The following is a 23,872-nucleotide window of genomic DNA, read 5'->3' on the forward strand; positions in this document are numbered from 1 at the left end:
CTAAAAATATATCTGTAAGATGTAAGCAATTTTAATAATAGTGAGAAAAATGGAAGCTTTAAAACCCTATAAAATGGAAGTGGTTTTTAAAAATCCACATTCTTATCTATTTTGAATAGACTCCTATTTAAAGAAAAATTTAAATAACTAGGCATAGTGGCACATGTCTTTAATCCCAGCACTAAGGAGGCAGAGGCAGATTGATCTCTGTGAGTTCAAGGCTAGACTGGTTTACATGAAAAGTTTCTGTCCAGCCAGGACTAATGAGACCAAGTCTACCCCAAAATAAAAATAAGCACAAAATTAAATATTTCAGAACTTTTAAAGCATCCTTAAAACGTGGTTCGTAATCCATTGCATCTGTTCCCTGTTACACGTCTTAAAGCAAGTCTCTAGACATGTCGGTCAATGTCTCTTTACACACCTCAACACCATTTATAAGAGAATGCAAGCATTTCTGATGTAATCACAGAGTTATTTGAATCACTCACAGAATTAATATAATGGTACAGAACACTAAAATATCCCTAATTGTTTCAAAGGTGTCTGTTTACTTCCTTGTATCAAATTTTGTACAAAGCGAATTAGTGAATATTTTCAACTTTGCTGGCCAGGCAGCCTATGCTGCAGCCATGACTTGGTTGCTGGTAAGCCACCCTACCCAGGGTGTAGACACCCTATAGAGGAGCCGGGCGTCTCTCTCTTCCAATAACACTTTATTTTTACAAGCCCTCAGAACTAGATGTGACCTGCAGACTAGAAGACGGACATTAGCATTGAAGTGTTGGAGGAGTAGGCGTAGGGACAATTTTTTTTATGTGTGTCAGGAATACTTCATAGGGGGTCCTTTCTTTTGGCTTCCTTTGTAGAGTAGGGGCCTGCCCTTGGCAGATAAGTGCCCTGTCTTTGAATTACTTCCCTAGCCTCTTTCATCTCAGGTGTCTTTAGATGGTGCATGAATGACTGCACATTATCACATGTGAGGAATGACTGTTCTCAATGTAAATTCTCAGCATTTGTCTGTGAATTCACTCACTAAGTTTATTGCCTCATGCAATTATTTCATTAGAAATTGCATAAAAGTAATTTTCTATTATTCTACCTACTTTCATTTGCCAAAATGCTTTTGTAAAAAAGAAAAAGAACTTTCAAAAGCATTGAGGAATTTCAGGTTCACTGAATGAAATATGGCATAATATTGCTCCCTTTTTACAGTCAATATAGCTGATGATTCTTTCGTTTTAATGGGCAGTTTTCATTTGAGTCAGTGTCTCATGTAGTTCAAAGCAGGCTCAAACTTGCTAAGTAGGCAAGTATGGCCTTAAACTTCTGATCCTCCTGCCTCGACTTTCTGAGTGTTAGGATAGCGGATAGTCACCATCAGGCCTGGTTTGTAGTACTGTAAATCAAAGCCAGGGCTTCGTGCACCCTAGACAACCACTGAGCTACATCCCAGCACCTACTAAAAAATCCCCACAGTTTCCATTTCCAGTGATTTCCAGGGTCTGGGGAATTGGAGAAATTAAGAATTGTGCATGAAGATGTATTCACAGATTTTTACATAATGATTATCATTGCTTACACTTATCATTCTTTTAGGAGCTAAAGTCACCCCCCATCCTCCACTAAAGGGGCCCCTTTTTGGTCTTGTTAGTATTGCATAGCTTTGTTACTGATAAGCTATCAAGCTCCAGGTGAAAATGCTCCATGGTATAGTAATGAGCTTGGCTATTAATATTTATTAAATATTTATTAAGTATCAAATATTTCCCTTTGATAAAGAGAAAGCAAGTAAAGCATACTCATTGTTATAGTGTTTTAATCTAATGACTCAAATAGGCCGAAGTGTTCATTTTATTCTGGGTAACAATTGCAAGAAAATATTTTTTTTTACTATTTATTTACTTATTTGTAGTGAGTACTAATTTTAGAATGGCAAAATTCAATTAAATTTTAACACCAGAAGATGATTTTTTTAATTCCTTTAATTTTATAAGTTTAAAATTATTTTATAAAATACACAGACATAAATTTTAATAACTGTAGATAATCATAAAATTTTAACTATACTGCTTGTTCTCAGAGAAAAATATGGCTCCCCCTACCCAATTAAGATTTCTAACATCAAGGCACTAGAATTATAGTAGCTTCTGGTTTCCCTTCCCTCTCTTTACAGACCTGAAGGCCTTTTTCTCCCAATCAACAGTTTGAAAGCTACTCTGTAGATGTATTTCTATATTTACTACCATGGTCTATACAGACAACCACTTCCCGGGCTTCCTGAGGCTTGCCGTATTCTTTCCCTTGCTCTTCCTTCCATATGGACAGACTCTAAATAAATGAACAGTGACAAATACCACCCCTTTTTCTTCCCAGAGACTCTTTGGTAATGCTTCCACCTTAGCCTCTTGTCTGTTTGTTTGTTTGGCTTTTTGACACACAGTCTCTCTACAGATCCTTGATTGCCCTGGAACTCACTGGGTAGACCAGGTTGTCCTTGAACTCAGAGATCTGCCTGCCTCTACCTCCAGAGCTCTGGGATTAAAGGCGTGCACTATCTATCATCCCTGGCCCGTTTTAGCCTCTTAAGTGCTCTGATTTTAGGTATGTGACACTAAGCTTGGTGGGCCCCTTTCTTCATATTTAAGTGAAACAGGAAATTTCAATTATTCTGCTTCATTTCAGGTGGCAAATCACACAGGTATAGTCTTAAGCAGGATTGCTTTCTCCTAACTTTATCCGTGACCGTCCTGGATCCATCCAGTTGGGAATTCAAATCCTTTCTCCCTGATGGAAATCATCCCATACTTTAAAATGCCTCTCAATGTGTAAAGCGATCCTGGTTCTTTAAATGTGCTCATTAGTTTCTATTGTCAACCTGACACCACCTAGAGTCATGTGAGATGAATGAACTTCCACTGAAGGACTGCCTGGTCAAACTGGCCTGGGAGCATTTTCTTGATTGCTAATTGATGTAGGAGGCTCCAGCCCTCGGTAGCATCCCTAAGCAGGCATTCCTGGGTGGTATAAGAGGCCAGCTGAGCATGAGTCAGTAAGCAATCTTCTTCCATATTTTCTGTTGAAGCTTTTGCCCTGACTTCCCTCAATGACCCGGTAACATGGAAGTGTAAGCTGAAAGACATCTTTCCCACCCTCAAGTCATTTTTGCTAATGGTTTTTTTGATCAAGCACTCTAGAACAGGCATACTTACCATGAGTCAAAGGAAATGTAAACATTCAGTCACATCATAGTTGTGTGTGTGTGATTTCAATTCCTCCTCCTCCTCCTCCCACAGACCAACAATTGACTACAGCATCCTCTTTGAAGTCATGGTAGCCTGACCTATCACAGACATCCTCCCAGCGATCTCAATCTGTCACGATTTCTCCCATTTCCTGACTAGAAATAGTTTCCTCGTTTCTATTATTTAGAATTGTTTGCAATTAATGATTCTTCGTACTAATATAGCCAGTAAATGTTACAATTATAAATACCATGATTGTCAGTCTGTAGATTCAGTAGCAGTGAGAAACAGAAAGCTCAGTCTCTTTAATAAGTACAATGAATTCAATGGCCACATCTATTTTTTAAAAAGATTTATTTTTATTTTATGTGCATGAATGTTTTGCTTACATGTATATATATGTACCACATGGATGTCTGGTACCCAAAGATATCAGAAGAGGAGAAGAGATTACATTAGATGTATATAGACAATTGTGAACTGCCATGTGGGGACTAGGAATAGAGCCTGGGTCCTCTACAAGAGCAGCGAGCATTCTTGACTGCTGAACCACCTCTCTATCCCCCAGTAACTATGCCTTTGTAGTATATACTTGATCCTAATGTCAGTTCACAATTGTGGGATTGAACATGACCTTCCAAAAAGCAGCAGTTTGACTTTGCCATCCTTAGAAGATCATTTTAAATGACAAATAAGAATATTTTGCACAGAATTTGAAAGTGAGTATTATCTTTACCTAAACTGGTAAGAGCAGAGAAACAGCCCCAGAAGGACTTGTTTGATGGAGGAAGGTCATTGGTTAAATAAAAAGAAACTGCTTGGCCCTCGTTGGTTAGAAGATAGGTGGGAGGAGTAAACAGAGCAGAACACTGGGAGGAAGAGGAAGTGAGCTCAGACTCCAAAGCTCTCCTCTCAGGAGCAGACGCCTCAGGGAGACACCATGCTCCCAGCTCCCAGGATGGACGGAGGCTGGAATCTTCCCAGTAAGTGCACCTAGGGGCGCTACACAGATGATTAGAAATGGGCTAAATTAATATGTGAGAATTAGCCTAGAAGAGGCTAGATAGAAATGGGCCAAGCCGTGATTAAATGAATACAGTTTGTGTGTTGTTATTTCGGGCATAAGCTAGCCAGGCAGCTGGGGTGCTGGAGACGCAGCCCCGCTGCTCTTATTACAACAAACTTCTCTATCTGCCGTTCTGGAAAGGTGAGATTCTGAAGAGACCAATAGAAAGATGTTTGCTCTCACCAGAAATATTACAGTTCCAAGTAGTCTGCCGTGAACTTCCAAGCTCTTAGAACTCTTCACAACTAGCTGTTGGTGTTATGCCCAAATCCGCGCAACCCCACAAGCCAAGAAGGAAACAAAGTCCCATATGTAATAGGAAAGAGCCTTTATTGTATGCAAGTTTGCAAACTCTGTCCCTCCGCATGTCCAACGTATTGGAATAACCAGAGAGCCCATAGCTCAGTTAGAATTGTTTTTTTTTCATAGTAGTAAAGGTGGGGGTGAGGGATCTCTGAGGTTCAGGACCCCTGATTGGCTGACGTTTGTCTAGGGGTGTCCTGGTGAGTGTGCACTGGCAGGTGTTTCTATCTATAGCACTTGAAATGCCAGGCATTTCCTTTGAATGGTCTGCTCTTGGGTAGGGGCTGGGTAATCTCAGCTTGTGGTTCTTTTCTGCTACCAAGTATTGCTTTAGGGGGAACTGAGACTCAGGCCTCTTATTAAATTTATCCAGGGCCGAGCTCTACTCTGGCAGGTGATAATGGTTGGAAGTAAAGAACTTCTTTGGGTGACCTGCCCAGACTTAGCTTATCATGGATGGCCCCCACACAGTTGGCTCCTCCTCTAATCAACTAAGGGTAAAGGGCATCCACCACAGCTGGCTAAAGAGTTCTGCATGCCTTGGGTGGTGGGAGAGTTTCTTGCTGTTTTTGTTTCTTTGTTGTTGTTGTTGTTGTTGTTTGCTTACATTTTTTGCTCTGCATTTGTATTCCTGCAGGAAGCATTCTGTAGGAAAGGTTGTTCCTGTCTTGTCTCATCCTCTTTCCTCTGGGTAGCACCATAATCCCTAAACTTCTACTCACGGATAGTTTTATAAATCCCTTTCTCCTTCCCTGACATCTTTAGTCCCCTCCCTCCACCTCTTTATTTCCTTTTAAATCTTGACATTAATAGATTCATATCTATGCACTCTTCCCACCCCCTCAACTTCTGTTCAGGATCCCACCTTTGAATTTAATCTTCTATTGTCCTTTAATGGGTGGATGTAAGTCCTCCCCCCACACCTCATGGCTTTGGGTTAAAATTGTTGGTTGTCCTGCATTTCCCTCATCAGTTTGACTTAGGTTCTTTCAGGACTAGGCACTAGGAATTTGGTTTCCTCTGCCAACAGCCCAGCCAACAGATACTGTGCCTCTTGACCTGCCTTTGAATCCTTTAAAGATATTGTGGAGCTAGAAGAAAAAAAATACAGTAGAAATTTGGGCGATTAGTTTTAAAGTGAAACAGCCCTATCCCTGCAATATAGATTCCACCTGCTTGAAGGAAACATCACCAAATTTTCATACAGAAGATTGAAATGTTAAAAACATAATGCGTGGTAGGTTGGGTGTGAGGGTTGGGACTGAAAGCTATCGTGCGAAGAAGGGGGAAGGATTACATGTGCTTATTGACGGGCAGCTCCAGATCAGACCATCCAGACGAGGGTTAAGCAGACTAGAAACGGAAAGAGAAGGTAAATCTGTAGCATGAATTCTAATTGGTCTCAAAATAAAAACCTGGAGTCAGATTTTAGGGGGTGAAAGCTGAAAGATCAGAGAAGCAGAGCAATCAACCACTAGTTCTTACCTCTCTAAATCCTCAGACCAAAGGGGCAATCCTGTCCCTCTGAATCCTCAGACTGAATACTCTCTACAAAACCCCAGACTCCTCTGAGCTCCTATCTCTTCCCATCTTATATTCCCAGCCACATCACTCCTGTCTCCAACTCCCTAGTACTGGTATTAAAGGTCTGTGATCACAAGTGCTGGGTTCACCTTTGTGTGAGCTGTTTCTATTTTAGACAGATTCAATCTTGTGTAGCCCAGGGTGACCTTGAATTCACAGATGTCTGTCTGCTTCTGTCTCCTGCGTGCTGGGATGAAAGGTGTGTGCCTGGCCTCTATGGCTATCTAGTGTCTTAGCTCTGCACTCTGGTCTTCAGGCAAGCTTTATTTGTTAGCTCACAAACAAAATATCACTATAGAAATCTTGGTGGAAATGCTTTTCATCCGAGTGGGCACAGTGCTGATTATACTGTGAAATCAAGGTGGAGGGCTTCCCTACAGTTTTGGTCATCATTCCTTGACAACATCCTGCATGGATATAAAAGGAACATTTGAAATTATGGATACAACAAATACATGTAGCCTCAATTGAAGCCAAATCTTTATTAATTTTCTTTAACTTTAATTTTTGAGAGTTTCACACATTAGTACAGTAACTATGTTGTTCCTGTCCTCCTCCTTCCTTCCAAATTCACAATCTCTTCTTTATGTACACAGGTATGCATAACATATATATGTATGTATCCACACATGGATATATACCCTTCTTAGTCAATTATTGTTGCTTATATGTATATATGTCCAGGAATGACCATTTGAGATTGTACACCCTGTGTAGGAGGTCATCTGTAGAGGAAATTGGTTTTCTTCTCAGCAGCCATTGAACACCTGTAGCTTTTCATCTAGGGGTGGAACTACATGGCATTTCCCCTGCCCGTACTGGCATGCTAACTGGCAGGCAAACCTTTGACATTGTCTTAACTCCTACTCATTGCAGCAGCTCTCTGGAGGCAGTCATTCATTCAAAGTTCTCAAACCGGACTCTCTGAATGTGGCTGACAATGGGGGCTGACTGAGAAGCCAATCATAATGGCACTGGGTTTTGACCCTACTACACGCACTGGCTTTTTGGGAGCCTCATCTGTTTGGATGCACACCTTCCTAGACCTGGATGGAGCGGGGAGGGCCTTGGACTTCCCACAGGGCAGGGTACCCTGACTTCTCTTAGGACTTGAGAGGGAGGGGAGAGGAAGAGAGATGGGAGGAGGTGGAAATTTTTAATAAATAAAAAAAATCCATCATGAAAAATGCAAATGAAAAGGACTCAGTCAAAAAAAAGACACCTGAGTTGTTCATGACAAACAACAACAACAGCAAAGTCATACATAAGTGGGAGAAGTCAGTCCTCTTGTATTGAGAGGGGGAGAGTTTTGGTCTCACGGGTCTTTTCTTTCCTCATTGCTGTGACAAAATACCAGAGTGGGGGGTGGGAAGCTTACAGAAGAGAGGATGTATTTTAGCTCACATTCTAAGAGGGAACCTCTGCAACAGAGAACACACATTGGTAGGACTGTGGAGTGGCGGTCACATTGTGTCTGCAGCAACCGACAGAGAGATGAGTATTTGCACCTAGGGGCGCTACACAGATGATTAGAAATGGGCTAAATTAATATGTGAGAATTAGCCTAGAAGAGGTTAGATAGAAATGGGCCAAGCAGTGATTAAATGAATACAGTTTGTGTGTTGTTATTTCGGGCATAAGCTAGCCAGGCAGCCGGGGTGCTGGGGACGCAGCCCCGCCGCTCTTATTACTACACTTGTTGAAAGGATAATTACTTTTTCAGCACAGCACAAAGGAAATCCCTTGGGGACCATGGGTGACCAAATGATTATTTGGCACATAAAGTTCTGAGTCTGCGCTGGGCCCTTCCTTGCATGACATATTGTCTCCTGTACCATAGCAAAAATAATAGGCCTGCTCTTTCACAGTTGCCTTCTTCCTTTGTCAGCACTGGTTCCACTAGACAAATCAGGCAGACAGCACAGGCCACTGTGAGCACCTAATGGTGTTGTTGTTGTTGTTGTCTGTGCATTTACTCAAACTTCTCAGATGAGACAAAATGTGCAAAAGGCGTAATGTACACAAATTCCCTTTAGCTCCTTTGTAAGTTGCATTAGGATGCAGACTGGGCACAAGAACAGTGAGTCTTTTTGGTGCCAGAATTTTATACATATTTGTTAAGAAAATCCATGTCTCCTATTGCTATTGTTTCCCCAGCCTTGGCAGATAGAGGGAAAAATGCTTTAAGAGATACCCAGAGTTCAAGGTTGATTTATATGTTCCTCCTCTCATTCCCATCTCCTGGAGATGTGGGCAACAAATACTGATGACAGCTGATCATGGACTCCAGCTACCGCCTCTCCCACAATGCCTCCAGTTTCTCATCCTAAATTTTATCGGGAGCATCACACTTAATCCCCGCTGCTTGTGAAGTCACAGCACTGAAAAAGATGCTTTGTGTGTCCTTTACTTTTTAGCTCCAGAGAGAAGTAATAGAACCAATCACAACATGTTTGATTCCTATTTATTTAAACATGGTTTCGAAAGCTTTTCTCAACACTGTTTTTCCCACTAGAAATTACTTAATTCTATCCCTTTGATTCTGGGCACTTCCAAGAAGAAAAGACATTCTAAAGCATAGATTTTTTTTTATTTATTTGGACCCAGTATCTTTCAAAAGAAATCATGGATGGATCTGAATCACAAGAAAACCATTGTAAAAGGCAGTAGATAATTTTGAGTGTTCTAATAACATTTGTTTTGAGTTTTTCTGCTTTGGAACAGGAATCAAGGAAAAGTTTCTCTGGGGCAATGTGCAGATGTATTAATTGCTGGAGTCTGGCCCAGTAAGGATAATTTGCACCCCAAGAGAGGAATGCTGTTTTTTTGCTGTTGTTGTTTTTTGGGTTTTTTTTTGTTTTGTTTGTTTTGTTTTGTTTTTTTGCACTGAAACAGGGGCATGCAAATGGGGGGGTCATAAATAACACATGATGAAATGGCTGAGCAGTGGCAGCCCAGAGAGGGGCTCACCTTTCGTCAGGACCTGAAGCCCCTTGTGACTCTGGAAAGATCTAGCACGTCTTCAGGCACAGTGCGTGACAACCACGCACTTCTAGAAATGGATCCCTGAGGTACCATGAACAGTAACGTGTCTAAAATTTTTTTTTAAAAAAAAAAAGGAGCAAGAAAAATGCATTGCCTTGAAGTGCCAAGTTCGTTTTGTTCCAAGAACTGGGAGATTTCATAATAAAAAATGAAGTAGAAGCCAGAAATGAAGCAATGGCAATTCCTTCTTAGACAAAGCCCAGGCATAATTCATGCAATCCATGTATCCTACCCAGCCCACGTTTTATCCTGCTGTTATTCCAGCTGGAGGCCCAAGATAGCCTATGGTCAATGAAAAGTGACTCTGGCTACTCTGATGTTCCTAAAATACAATAATTCTAAGATTGTTAGTGGTACATATCTTTTTTACAATCTTTTGTTTAATTTGGAGAGTAATTCTGATATCAAAATAACTTCATTTAGTAAAGTGTTGAGTAATGAAAATGAAAAAAAATTACTATTTTACGGAGTATATAAACTTTAAAGTAACATTAATTTGGTTCTAAATTTTCATGCAATTCTCATTAAAGCTTAAAAGTGTGAATCAGTCATCCTAGAAGACTAGATACTTTAGTATATATGAAAAACATTCATAAGAGACAGCAATGTGAGTTTCCTGTTTGCCTATTTGGCCCCTGCACTGACAACCTCATGATGTACACATGGACCTAACATAATGACCCTGGTTATGTTTAGTATTTGGTTTTCCATCTTACTGCAGGTAAGGATAGATCTGATTGGCCTACTTTTGGTTAGATACATGTGTCTAAAATAGGACCCCTTCTTTCTATTTCTTTGAACTTTTAAAACCAGAGCCTCCCCAAGAACTTTATTAACCAGAGGATGGGCCATGCGATCAAAAACTCAAGTAATTCCAGTAATATTCAAATAATTTTATTTCCCTAACAAAAACAACTCCAAAAAATGCCTGCTAATTATTGTGAGCCTTTCTTGTGATTTTATATTACTCACTCTTCTCAAACACCTGTGGGCAACAAACATGCTGGCGCACACCTTCAGTCCCAGTGCCTGGAGGCAGAGGGAGATGGATTTCTAAATTCCAAGCCAGTCAGGGTCACATAGCGATACCCTGACTGAAGAGCAAAACAAAAGAGCAAAAGCAAACAAAACACAAAACTAAAATCTGTGGACAGATATGAACCCAAATCCTAACATGGAGAACATCCGAGGAGACATACGCTTTGATTTTAAGAACAACTGCATGTCACAGAAGTCTTCAAGATAAAAAGACTCATAAGATATATCTTCACAGTGTTCCCTTAAAACAGTGTTTTCTCTGCCAGTATGAGTAGCCAAAATATGAAAAGAAAAAAAAACAAAAAACAAAAGAAGGGTCCTAATAGGAGAAGCCATGTCCAGTTTACTTGTGTTTCGTAAGCAACTCGTGCATGAGCGTATGTGTGCCTGGTACACTGCATGACTACTTCCCTGTGACGTGGCTCAATGCTTTTTGTGTTCGTAGATGACACAGGTTGTCCCAGCAGCCAGTCGGTATCGCCTGTGAAGACTCCCTCAGACACGGGGCACAGTCCCATTGGCTTTTGCCCTGGAAGCGATGAAGACTTTACCAGAAAGAAATGCAGGATTGGAACAGTTGCTGAGGGAAGTGTCCAGGCAGCTCGTTATAAGAAGGAATCAAAGGGAGGCATCATAAAGCCAGGTAAGTGCCCTTACTATTCATAGTTTTAAAAATTATTTCTTTATTTTTGGAGATTTTAATATAATTATATCATCTCCCCCTTTCCTTTCCATGCCCCAAACTCTCCCATATACTCCTCATTGCTCTTTTGCAAATCCATGGCTTCTTTTTTATTAATTGTCATTACATGCATTATGTATCTATGTATATATATATTTCTATATACAATCTGCTCAATCTCTATAATATTATTTGTATGTATGTTTTTGTGGATGAACATTTGTATTGGATAACAATTGTTGTGCTTTTCCTTAAGGGTGATATAGTGCAGAAAGAGAGATTTCAATTGGAAACCTGCCTATGAAGTCAGAAAGGACGCTAGGATACCCAGGAAGGACCCAGAAACATTTTTTAAAGGAGGTACCATATAGGATATTCAGTGCAATAGTTGCTAGTAATCAGGTTTAGTGGTATATCTGCCCATCATAGACATATTTTTGGCTTGTTTGTGTTTAAGAAAACAAGTTGGAAATGTATAAGCTGAATGGCTCAACAGACATTTAAACTCTATAATCATTTATTTCTAACCTGTATTATGAATAAATTATAAAATAAGAAATGACAATACTAGTAAAGAGAGATATTTCACTTGATGCCAATTTCTATAGCTAGACAAAATTACTAAATTAGCTAATATATTTTCTTTTAGAGACTTAAAGTTTAACATGTTTACATGTAGATGAATCTACCCCCTCAGTAATTACAGAATGTTAGATGCTGTAAGATAGCATGCAGAAAGTTATTGCAAAGATGAGGAAGTTATGTGCTTAAAAGAAAAGGTAAATTCTCAGAACCTATAATATATGAATAAATATATTGTATAGCTCAAAAATATAAACATGGTGCTAGAAAAAATATTGTGATGATGTACAACTTTTAACAACTATGGTTAACACACACACACACACACACACCTGTGCGCGCACACAGACACAGAGTAGACAGCTAATCTAATCATTTTAATCACTCACAGGCATGGCTAGCATCTTAGGTAATTCTAGATCTCATCAGCTGAAGAACTGAGAGTCACTGTTATAGAGACAGGATTCAAATATCTTAAGTCTGTCTACAGAAATGGTTACTTTTACTGTTTAACAGTTATGCAAATATCGCCACTATCTTTATCCAAAGTTGTTACATTACTACGAAAGGAAACCCTAATTCCTTTAGCAGCAGCTCTCAGTCCTCCTCTGCACAGTGCCTGGCATCCACTTTCTGTGTAATTGTATCTCCTCATAATGAAACCATACATGTGACCATTAATATATGAGATTTTCCATTTAGAATAATGTGTTCAGGGCTCATCAGTGTAGCCTGTATTTTATTCCTTTTAATGGCTGAATAAAATTCCATTTTGTAGAAATTCTCATTTTAAAAAGCAGTTTTAGATTTACAAGAAATAAATAAGTGAACAGTATTGAGAGTTCCCATTTTCCCTCTGGCTAATACTTGGCCCTAGCATGCTGCTGCACCCCGTTAGTTTGTCTTTGTGGACATTTAGGCTGTGTCTACATCTTAACTATGAATAATGCTGCCATGAATTTCTGTATATATGCTTCTGTGCGAACAAGTTTTCAGTTCTTTCAGATATATAGTTAAGAATAGAACTGGTAGATCATGTGGTAACTCCATGCTATCCTCTTAATGAATGACCAGATTTGTGTCCACCATGGCTGAACTATTTGGCATTCCTGCCAGCGGAGTATGAGGGTTCTAGCAACATTGGTTATAGATGTATTTAAAAACAATAGTTTTTGTTTTGGCCATGTGTCATTACAACAGAATACCCAAGATGGGTTATGTATTCCTAATGATTTGGGAGGCTAAGGAGTTCAAAGTGGAGAGTTTTCATCTTGCTTGGGCCGTCTGACATTATGACAGAGGATAGCACATGCAGAAGGTGGGTAGTATATGATCCCAGGTCTCTCTCACCTCTTTCTTATAGCCCAGCATGGGATTATTTATGTACCTACAGTCCATAAAAAAAATGGTCATGTGCACAAAGTATCTGGTACTGTTTCAACATCTTCATGGGTCTGGTTTATTAAGATGTATGAATCCTCATTTACTGACCTGATTTAGTGACTCTGGAGACAAAACTTTTGTTGACTGCTTTTGATTTCATTGTCCATAGGCACAAATGCCCCTAAGCAATCTTTTCTTGAACTTCATACTTGTGTTAAAGGAATCCTTAAATATTTGGAGTCAACAAAAATTTCAAGTAAGTCCCTGTTGCTTTTGAATGGAACCCAGTTCTGCGCAGTAAATGCCTTGTATGAGAAAAATCTGCAGGCTGACCTGCAGAGTCTCTGAACTCTTGGCTGAGTGAACCTGTCCATCTCATGAATAGAAAGGGAGGAAATGCAGGAAGCAAGACCCTTGGATGACTCTTACAGTTTACAACATGCAGAGATAGTTTGTTAAGGCACCTGAAGGTCCTGCTCTCAGGTTAAAACCATCTGCTTCTCTGTGGCCCCACCAGACACTTAGCCAAAGCTGATCTTCAGCCCTAGGTGCATGTTCTACTTTCAGAAAAAAAAGGCAATTCATTAAAACCAATGTCAGTTTATTAAAATAGCAAGCAATTAGTGGCATTACGTGGGGGCTCAGGGACTCTTTAAGATTAAGTAACCAAAGCCCATCTAATTTTAGGTCCATTGCTCTAGATTTGGGAACACTGCTGTCCCTAAGGCAGAAAACAGTCATTGAAATGTCAGTGACATACAGAACGAATAATGGCTGCTGGGCCTTGTCGGGTAGACCGAGCAGAGAAACATGCCAAGGGATTCAGGAAGGGCTTGGAAAGGTGAATAGCAAGCAAGCAAATCTGTTCTCTGCCAACAGAGTCCTGAGGTGCTCTCAGCAGGAAAACCCTTCCTGCCAGGCAGAAACTCCTCCTGGAAATTTCTGGGAGGCCATCTGTTATGCTGGCTTCTGCTGCTTACTAACTACACCAATTTAATTAAAGGTTGTACCAAAGAGCGAAAGCAAAGCATTCCTATAGTGTGACTGGATGGTGGCTCTGGCTTCCGGCTTCTCTTTTATTCCCATTTTGGCAAAACATTGCAGGATGCATCTGTGTTTGCCATGAGCTACATATTCAGTGGGGACTTCGGTGAGAAAGGGACTGTGTTCCTTACACACTGAGTTCAGTGTGAGGGGAGCATGGAGGCAATGGGCAAGTGTGACCCCATTTTGAGGGAGTCTGTAATTCAAGGCAGAGCACGGTATGATAAATCTGGGTGATAACACAGATCAAAAGGAAAGGAATGGAAGCCTTCCTCCCTGGTGGCTTTCTGAGGAATCAGGTGATTGCAACTCCACACACACACACATTCACACACACAATCTCCTGTCTACTCTCAGGATTTAAAACTGTTTTACCCAGAAGTTAAAGCCCTAACTGGCTTGCTGCTATTCCAGAGCTGCTTGTAGCTGCTGGTTCATTACTTAAAGACTATCTTAACTCAGGAAAGAAACAATCTACTGTCATTATTTTACAATTGAGGTGCTAAAACATTTGTCCACAGACTGGCTAGAAAGGTGTGAGGGTGGACACAATGACACAGCTTAACAAATAGGAATAGAGAGAGAAAAAACCACTAGAGGCAGCTGAAGGGGTAAGGAGCGAGTGATTAGGGCCACAGTCACAGGAAAGAAATCTACCCAGAAGCTGAGATGCTGAAGTCTGCGTTTGAAAGATGCCACTGTATCTCCTTAGCTTGTCATCAGATACCATCCCCAGGTATTGAAATTAGAGACCTGACTGGCTGAACTATCATAACCCCAAAACAATGGCCTGGGTTTGGTTACATCTAGGAAAACAAAACAAACAACAAAAAAAAAAAGGTTTCCTGTATCCAAGAGGCATTTGCTAGAAAACCCAGAAGGTACCAACTAGGTTAGGGATGCGTGAGCCCCGTTCCCTTAAGAAATCCCTTGGCACAGTTCAATCCAGGTATGGTTCCTTGTTGTTCCTACTTCCCTACTTCAGGGTTCTGTGAGCTGAAATAACAGCTCGGCCCCTTACCTGAATCCACTCGGATAAACCTCAGCTGCCAGAGAGAGCAGCAGCGAACTGAGGAGCTGGCATGCCAGGTGCAGGTCTTCTTGTGAATCGCTTTCACTACGTTGCCTGGGTGCACCTTGCACATACAGCTTTTCATTTGCTTTAGCCTCCCAAGTACTGAGATCCAAGCATTAGCCACTACATGTGGTGTATAACAGCTGCCTTTTATTTTTAATAGATTTTTTTCCTATACAGTATACTATGATTATAGTTCCCTCCCCCAGCTCCTCCCAGCTCCTCCCCACCTCCCCTTCCAGCCAAAATCTGCACCTTTTCTTTCTCCTTTCATTAGAAAGCAAACAGGCATCTAGAAAATCCTACCCCCCAAAAAATGTAAAATTAAAACAAACAAACTGGAATGGTACAAAATGAAGAAGAAAAACAGTCAAGGAAGATGCACAAGAAACAAGTAGAGAGGCTGAGATAGACGCATCTGTGCAGACAGAATCCCATAAAAACACAAAACCACCTGGAAACCAAAATATACACACAAAAGACCTACAAGACCAAGCCAACGAACAGTAACCACCCCTGACAAAGCACTATGAAATAGAGCACCTCCCCAAATGCCATTGAGTTCATGTTGTGTGGGCCATCCGATACCGGACATGGGGGCCTGCCTTTAAGAATAGTTTGCATACCCAGTGAGGCTCTGTTAGAGAAAACTAATCTTTCCTTTGTGAGCAGTTTTCAGTTGGAGATAACTTCTAGGTTAGTGATGGAGGCATGTGTCTAGGCCCCCTCTCAGTGCTAAAAAGTCATCTGGCTCAGACCTGTGTATGTCCTATGCGTGCCGCCTCAGTCGCTCTGAGTTTAGGTGTGCTTTAGTCCAAATTTGTTTAGAACTGTTCATTTCCTATATGTCCTGCATCCCTTCTGACTCGGACAGGAGGGATTTGATGAAGACGCCCCATTTAGGACTGAGTCTCTCATTCTCTGCACATTGTCCGATTAAAGGTCTCTGTATTTGTTCCCATCCACTGCAGACAGAAGCTTTTCTGATGATGGTTGAGCAAGAAAATGACCAATGTGTATAGAGAATGTCGTTAAGAGTCAACTTATTATTATGTTCCCTTAGCAGAATAGGTGAATTTAACTTTCTCCTGGATTCCTGGCCTATCTAGTCTTAGGGTCTTGGCACCCCAAGCAGTGTCAAGGATGGGTTCCATCTCATGGAGTGTGTCTTATATTCAATCAAATATTGGTTGGTTGCCTCCATAAGCTTTGTGCCACTATTGCACCAGCATATTTTGCAGGCACATCACCATTGTGTATTGAAAGGTTTAGAGCCGGGCTGCTGTTCACCTTTCTCCTTTGGTAGTCTGAAGACTTTCCAGTACCATGAACTTAGTTAGTATGAATGAAGGCTCTAGGGAGACACAAGCCTGACTTTCAACATTCTGTGATATGGAGTTAATTTTTTGACATCTTGTCAGTCATAAGAAAAAAGACTCCAGCAGCGGAGTGCAGCCTCAAGAATAGACTTCAGCCTGTTTCTGAAATGGGAATCGATGGGAATTTGAAAGGATATTAAATGGGAATATTTAAGAGGAAATATTAGATTTATTCTGGGGCTCGGATAGCTTTCTGAAATACGGCTGATTATCAGTAAAGCCAGAAGTAAGAAAAGCTGAGACTTTTACTCAGTACAGGTTGTCCTTGGCAAACTTCCAAACTAGTAACTCATTCCATTCTAACATCAGTATGTAAATAAAACAAAACAAACAAAAAACACTTGTCATTATCCTACATTTTCAATTAGGGACACTAAAATACAAAGATGTTTTGTAACTCACCCTAGGAATAGATCTTAGGGGGGCACCTATGCTCCTTACTTTTAAACAGCACAGAAGTTCTAAGGTCTGCCTCCAAAACTAAAATTTTAAATAAAGTTGAGCAGTGTGACAATTAAGATAGATGTAGTGGTATAAGATAGGAATGTTGTTTTTGTTTTGTTTTGTTTTTTGTTTTACTATTTCTAAATCCTAAGAAATTCTTATTTTACATTACCTGGTATAGTCATGGGTAGATGGTGCTGATTGTGGCTGATAACATCAGCAACATCAGTTACACTCAGAAGGCTGAACATAAGCTTTCTTGAGGCAACCAGTAAAATAAACCATGAAGACAGAATATAATCATCAAAGGGATATTGAGGTACTATGTTATTTCCACTGAATCATGAGGGAGGCCACTGTTTACAAAATTTGTTGCTGTGAATGGACACACATACATACACACACACGCATATATATATGTGTGTGTGTGTATATATTATATATATAGAGAGAGACAGACAGCAGACAGAGAATATGAATATGAAAATAGTTGGTGATGGAATTCCGAGTCTTCCATTTGAGAGATGTCCTGGTTAGTTTATACTGCCAACTTAGCATGACCTAATGTCACCTGGGAAGAGGGAATCTCCATGAAAGAATTGTGTGGATGAGATTGGCCTTTGTCAATGTCTGTGAGAGATGGTCTTGATTCATGACTTACGGTATGGAAAAGTAGACACAGCTCACTGTGGGCAATTCCATCCTTAGGCTGGTGGGCCTGGCATAGATAAGAACGTTAGTTCAGCATGAGCCAGAGCACAAGCCAGTAAACAATACTCCTCCATGGTTCCCACTCCAGGTCTGTGCTCTGACTTTTCTGGATGATAGACACTACCTAGAATTAGAAACACAGCAAACCTTTCCCTGCAGTAAGTTCCTTTCAGGTCAAGTGAAGAAAGAAAGAAAGAAAGAAAGAAAGAAAGAAAGAAAGAAAGAAAGAAAGAAAGAGAAAGAGAGAGAGAGAGAAGAAAGAAAGAAAGAAAGAAAGAAAGAAAGAAAGAAAGGAAGGAAGGAAGGAAGGAAGGAAGGAAGGAAGGAAAGAGAGGGAGAGGGGGGACAGAGGGAAGGAGGAAGGGACGGAGGGACGGAGGGAGGGAAGGATGAAAGAAAGAAAGAAAGAAAGAAAGAAAGAAAGAAAGAAAGAAAGAAAGGAAGGAAGGAAGGAAGAAAGAGAAAGAAAGAAAGGCGGGCTCAATAGACGGGAGCTCTACCTCATTTCTTAGATTCTTGAGTGAAGATCATTACTTTGTCAAGAGAGCATTGAAGTTATTGTAAAATGGGACTCTGAAGTTCTCATGCTGAGAGAAAATGTACACAGAATACAGCAGATAATGCTTTGTGGGGGACGATTTCCTAGACTACCCCAGCAGGACCCAAACAGCAGCATCAAGCACGAACATAATGAGCACACTTAAGTGTTTATCTCTGTGGCTGGTTTACATATTTACTCTTATGTCTTTCCCCCATCTGTGCCCTTGATGACGTACTCAATCAAAATAATGGTGCCAAATGGCCCTTAATGGGCTTCCCCTAAGAATTAGTAAATCATAATTCTCTTCTCAAAGGCAACTACTGTCGAAACCCCAGTCTCCCAGGATTTATTGCATGGCTGGTCTTCTCAGCCACTGAGTTGGGGGTCTGCCAGATGCTCACTAGTTACTCTAATGTCTGAGGAAGCCACCCGCGTCTCTCATAGGTGCAAGACTCCCCCCGCCATTGAGCATACTCATTGGTTCTCAGCATGACAGACGTACACCCAAAAATGCAAAATGTTACAACCCAAGAGCTATAAATCATGCAGATGTATGCTTTGCATTGGGTTTTGTATTTCCTTCACGTGAGAGAAACACTCGTTGACGATTACTCGCAAAGGAGTGCGCATTCCTTAGGAGGTCTTGTAATTGATTGGAGTAAGTCTCACAGCCTGAGGGAACAAGAGAGGAGGACCGTGTATTAGTCAGGGATCTCCAAATGAATGCTCTGATAGAATAAGCTAACCAATTTATATATACATATGTACATTGAGGGGATTTATTAGAGTGGCTTGCTAGCCCAACAATGACTTTCTCCTGAGGGAAAGGTCAAAGATCCAGCAGTTCTTTGCCCCGCAAGGCTCGCTATCTCAGCAGTGCCTGTCTGATGCTGGAGACCCAGGGAAGTCCTAGAGCATTGCCAGTCTTCCATCTATGTTAGAACCCAAAGGAAATAGCTTCTAACACCGGTAAAGGAAAGGCTCAGGATGGATGAGCTTGCCAGTGAGAGTGAAGGCAGGCACACAAGAAGCAAAGGCTTCCTTCCTTCTTTGGAGTTCTTTTATGTCACCTGCCACTACATGATGGCCCACATGTAGGATGGATCTGACCAAAACTTTTATCTGGATGTAGTATAGGTGTCCCCCACCTCAAAGAACCCAAGAAACATCCCTCGCAGGTGTGTCCAGCTACTTGCTTTTTAGTTAAATATAAATGTAGTTAAGTTGACAACAAAGACTAGCCACCACAGGTCACATGACCTAAAATCCAGAGAGAAGAAGTTGGGAGGCTCCATGTGAAACAGCTTTAGACATGGATAGGGCATCCATGACACAAGTCTATTGCCTTCTTCACAAGTGCATTTGTAGTATAACATCTGGCTGTGTTTGTACAGTGGTTTGCAAAACTGTGTACTCAACAGTCTAGTCTGTTTCCTTAGGTAATTCAAGTAGTAAAATTCTTCTGTCATTGACCTCGATCTGCAAACTAGCAAAGTGCATTAGTAAATAAGCTACAAGGCCCTAAGCAGGGGTTAGTTTCTGAGACATGGCTACAATGCACTTGACAGAATATTTGTAGTATTGCATTAAGGTGATCATCCTACATCAAAGTTAAAAGGGAGGGAACCCACCATTCATCCTGTGATGGAGAGGTTTCTGCTAATCCAAGGTTTGTCTTCTGGCTCTACATTCATTAGTTTATTCATTCATCCAGTACCTAGTAAGAAGTATTTTCAATGTACTGAAAGTGTGATCATTCATGAGTAGAGCAGGGGAAAACTGAATGTGGAGTCTGTTTTCATGTCATCAACCTTAAATGTGGGAATGTGGGGTTAAGCATAAAGCAAGGAAATGGTGCCAGGAAAGGTGAAGGGATGTCTTGAGATGAAGAACTTGGTCTGTTCCTTCCAACTTAGGAGTGGCACAGGGAGCTGACAGAGTGAGTGTGACAGAGGGGAAGAGAGGAGCAGATGCGGTCTATGTTTCAGAGTAACAGGAGGCCATTTCTGGGCTTGAAGAGAAGAGATGTGGTTTGATTTATGTGTTTGAGACTTCTCATGTCACTCATTGAGTCTCAATTGTCCATGAGTGAACCTGAACAGGATATAAAGTTCAGATGGCTGAGCCTAGAATTGGGATGAACAAGTATAGCTTCTATCATTTAGCACGAGGCTCCCATTTTTTTGACAGCATTTGCTTTATTTGCCATCTCCACTGATATCAGATATATGAAGTCATAAATGACAAGTAACTTTGAATTTATTGTTTTAATTAGAAGTATTGATAATGTATTAATTATTTATGAATAGAATATTATATGTAATTTTTAATCAGGGTTCCATGATGTACCCTTGGCTGACTCAGAAACTTTGTATGTAGACTTGCTAGTCTTGACCTCACAGAGATCTGCCTGCTTCTGCCTCACAGGTGCTGGGACTGCAAGTGTGTCCCACCATGCCCATTTCTATTTTATATAAAAGTTTTACTCAGTGTCTTTCATCTCTTGAGCCACTTTTTAATTCATCTAAGTTTTTCAGATCAAATCATCTTTACTTTAACTTAATTTCTTTAAGGTAAAGCAATTTTGAATCTAAGTCTTGCATGCTCATTGGTTGCTTTTATAAGCCTATATTTATTGTGAGGCTATAGGTTTTTATTAACCCTAAATATATGAAGTAAATCTAGACTGATAGTTCTTTGTCTCTTACAGAAAAGCATGCAGGTGTTTGGGTGATCCAGGCTGGTTGGCACTTAGGCTTCTGTGACAATTACCTTCTTGAGTGGCCAGGTTGTCTGCTATGTTCCAGGCAGAAGGAAGGGGCAAAGTGAGCTTTCAGGCACCTGGTCATGTTAACGTCAGAGTAAAGAAGTGCCACGTGTCATTTCTAATTATATCCCAGTACAACTTAGTCACACACCTGTTATCATAGAAGAAGGGACCACAAAGATGGACATTAGTAAATGACCAACAAGCAATCCCAGTGGTCCATGAATAACAGAAAGACAGCTGGCTTTTCTGTTACCCTGTAGGTATCTGAATGCCTTTCACCGCTGAGCTATTCCGTGCCTGAGATCACATAGCAAGAGGTGTAGGGTTACACAAGCTCTATAAGCAACCCTAGAGATTCTTAAAAGGTGGAGGGTTTCATTCCTTAGGAATAACTAGAAAATGAATTGTTGGGTTTTATTTATTTTTTATTTGCCTAAGCATGAGCTGAACAAGAACAACAATAATAGAGGAAAGACTGCAAGTCCTCAACCCTCACAAATAATTGCAGGCAACAGAGGAATGCCGCGGAGAATGGGAGAGATAGTCATTCTCCGGGAAGAGCACACAAACTGGTTACCTAAACTAAATGCCTATCTCCAAGAACATACACACAAGTAGGTTACATTTAGGAATACACACACACACACACATACACACACACACACACACACACACACATACACGCACATACATGTAACAACAATTAACAACAACAAAAAAGAGGCCATGAACGTGAAAAAGCAAATAGGGTATATGGAAGGGTTTGGACAAGGAAAGGAAGAAAGGAATGTGATTATATTATAACCTCAAAAATGAAAAAAAAATGAGTTTTTAATATTTAGTATCTAAGATTCTCATCTGAAGAATTCCCATCAGATGAACTCTGAATGGAGCTGGAATCAGCATAGACTTGGGCCATTTCAGACTGGTGTGTGGTTTCCAAATGGCACTTTCTGTCCAAAGGAGGTAATTATGAGAGCCCTACAATAAGAGGTTTGCGGAAGGCTCAGTAGAAAGTGATCCCTCCTTCTGTGAGAGGAAATTGTGGGAGGAGGTACTCAGCTTATATTTAGACATTGAAGTAGGGTGATCTAGGTCACCCTTGAGCAGGTGGGGGAGGACTAGCAGAAGGAAGACTATAATGTCAAGAAATGTCTTCTATTCTTCTCAGTTGTATGGGGAGATAATTAATACTTACCTTTTGCTCAGTGCCGTGGGGTCATAAATGACGCAAGGCATGTACCAGAGAGCACACATAGTACCCAAGGCCCACAAGGCACTAGGAAGGAAATGGGCACGGCCTCTGTCTTTGGAATCATCACTCTCAGCATTGGACAGGATGCTGTATTACAGGGGAAAGCCTTTTCCTGGCAAACTGCTCAGTAGATGGTCAGTTTTACCGTAATCCAAAACTGGGAGAAGCTTACGGATGGCATGACTTCCAGGCATTTGAACACCACCCTCCTTCCACTGGGGCTCTGATGTCTGCATTGTTTTGTCGGTACGAATCATCCTGATTGGAGCGGGCACTCGGGTGGAAGTGTCTACTTCAAGAAAGCTGTTGTTTGGGAAGAGGGTTCCTATAGTTGTACTGGACAGCCCTGGGTTCCTTTCTCTCCTTCTCAGAACAATAGAACTCCCCAGCTCTTCTCTGCCTGGCAGCTTGGTGAAGTGACCTGCATACTTAAATAGCTCTAATTCATGAAGTGCCCAAGCTTTTCCCTAAAATGTCACACACTTGCCATTGAATTGAGAGCTCTGTGGGTGTTTTTAGTGTCGTTTCTTGCTTACTCGTTGGGGCATTATAGTCAAACTGTGTAAAATGGCTCTGTGCTTTGTTCTGGTATTGCCGAAGGATTAGCGATGACTGTTGCGCAAGCTTCTGCCTCCATTTGACAATTCGGTATTTCTGCAAATGCTTTGTGTCCATTCACGAGGGTAACGCTTTCATTTGAAATGCTGCAGTCACCAGGGAAAAGGCCCAGCGCTCTTCCCCGATAGGCCAGCTCTCCCTCTGCCTCCTGTTGCTATGGTGCCCAGCAGAGTAACTTCCTTGCCCTGCACATGTAGGAGGCTCCATCTCCATGGATACCTGACTCTGAGACTGTACTCTACTGAGAAATGAGCTGCACACACTATATTTCTGCAAAAGACATTCCCCAGCCTGTGGTGGGAGGCCGTTTGCAGTGTTTGCCATGAAAGTCTATGGAGCTTACTTTCTTAGTAAGTAGTGTTAGTCACAGTAAGTAAATGATTATATTGGATTACAGTGCATTCTCTCTCTCTCTCTCTCTCTCTCTCTCTCTCTCTCTCTCTCTGTGTGTGTGTGTGTGTGTGTGTGTGTGTGTGTGTGAAGTTGTAACAGGGTAGAAATACATAGTGAAAACAAATGACCATTTAGATATTTTGAATGCAGGGTCAATAACTAAAGTTGATATTTTTTTTCTTTTATGCCTACATATGTTGTTTAAAATTCATCAGTCTTTTATGAGTTTCTGTATGTGAACTAATGGCAGAAATAAGTTTTAAATGACTCTGGATGGTTCTATTTCAGCATGTTTTCTTCACTCTGAGCTTTGCATGCGCATTTATGAATAGCGAGTGTGGTATAACCCGTGTCTGAGCTAGGGGAATAGACATGCATGGCAACAATTAACACTAATTGGCAGCTCACGCGGTTTGCAGTGGGCCTCTGTGCAGGCCGAGATGCAATGCATTTATTGTCAAGAGAGAGTCTGCGTCTGTGATTGGGGAAGGAGATGCCCGTGTCTGCCGCTTAACTGTGGAAAATATTCAGGGCACGGCAGTCTGACCTATTTTAATTTACTTTCTTCCATGGCATCCAGTAGAAATTCTGAAACTCTTCATGTCTGCGGGTTGGGGTGTGGAAGACTTTCATATTTGTGTGGTCTGAGTTGATGGAACACTTCCTCTTCACTGCACATTCAGGAGCATAAGGGTTGGATTCCTGCTGTTGTAA

General features: G+C 41.0%; 1 protein-coding gene across 6 annotated transcripts in view; it reads left to right on the top strand.

Annotated features, from left to right (window-relative positions):
* Positions 1–23,872, top strand: part of Sybu (syntabulin) — a 108,474-nt gene that overhangs the window by 54,279 nt on the left and 30,323 nt on the right. For all 6 annotated transcript variants that reach the window (XM_075961039.1, XM_075961042.1, XM_075961041.1 and 3 more), the window contains one exon: positions 10,727–10,924. In XM_075961039.1, the coding sequence (XP_075817154.1) occupies positions 10,727–10,924 (198 nt within the window). The remainder of the gene's footprint in view (positions 1–10,726; positions 10,925–23,872) is intronic.

This window comes from Microtus pennsylvanicus, chromosome 2 (genome assembly GCF_037038515.1).
Source record: "Microtus pennsylvanicus isolate mMicPen1 chromosome 2, mMicPen1.hap1, whole genome shotgun sequence".
Lineage (NCBI taxonomy): Eukaryota > Metazoa > Chordata > Mammalia > Rodentia > Cricetidae > Microtus > Microtus pennsylvanicus.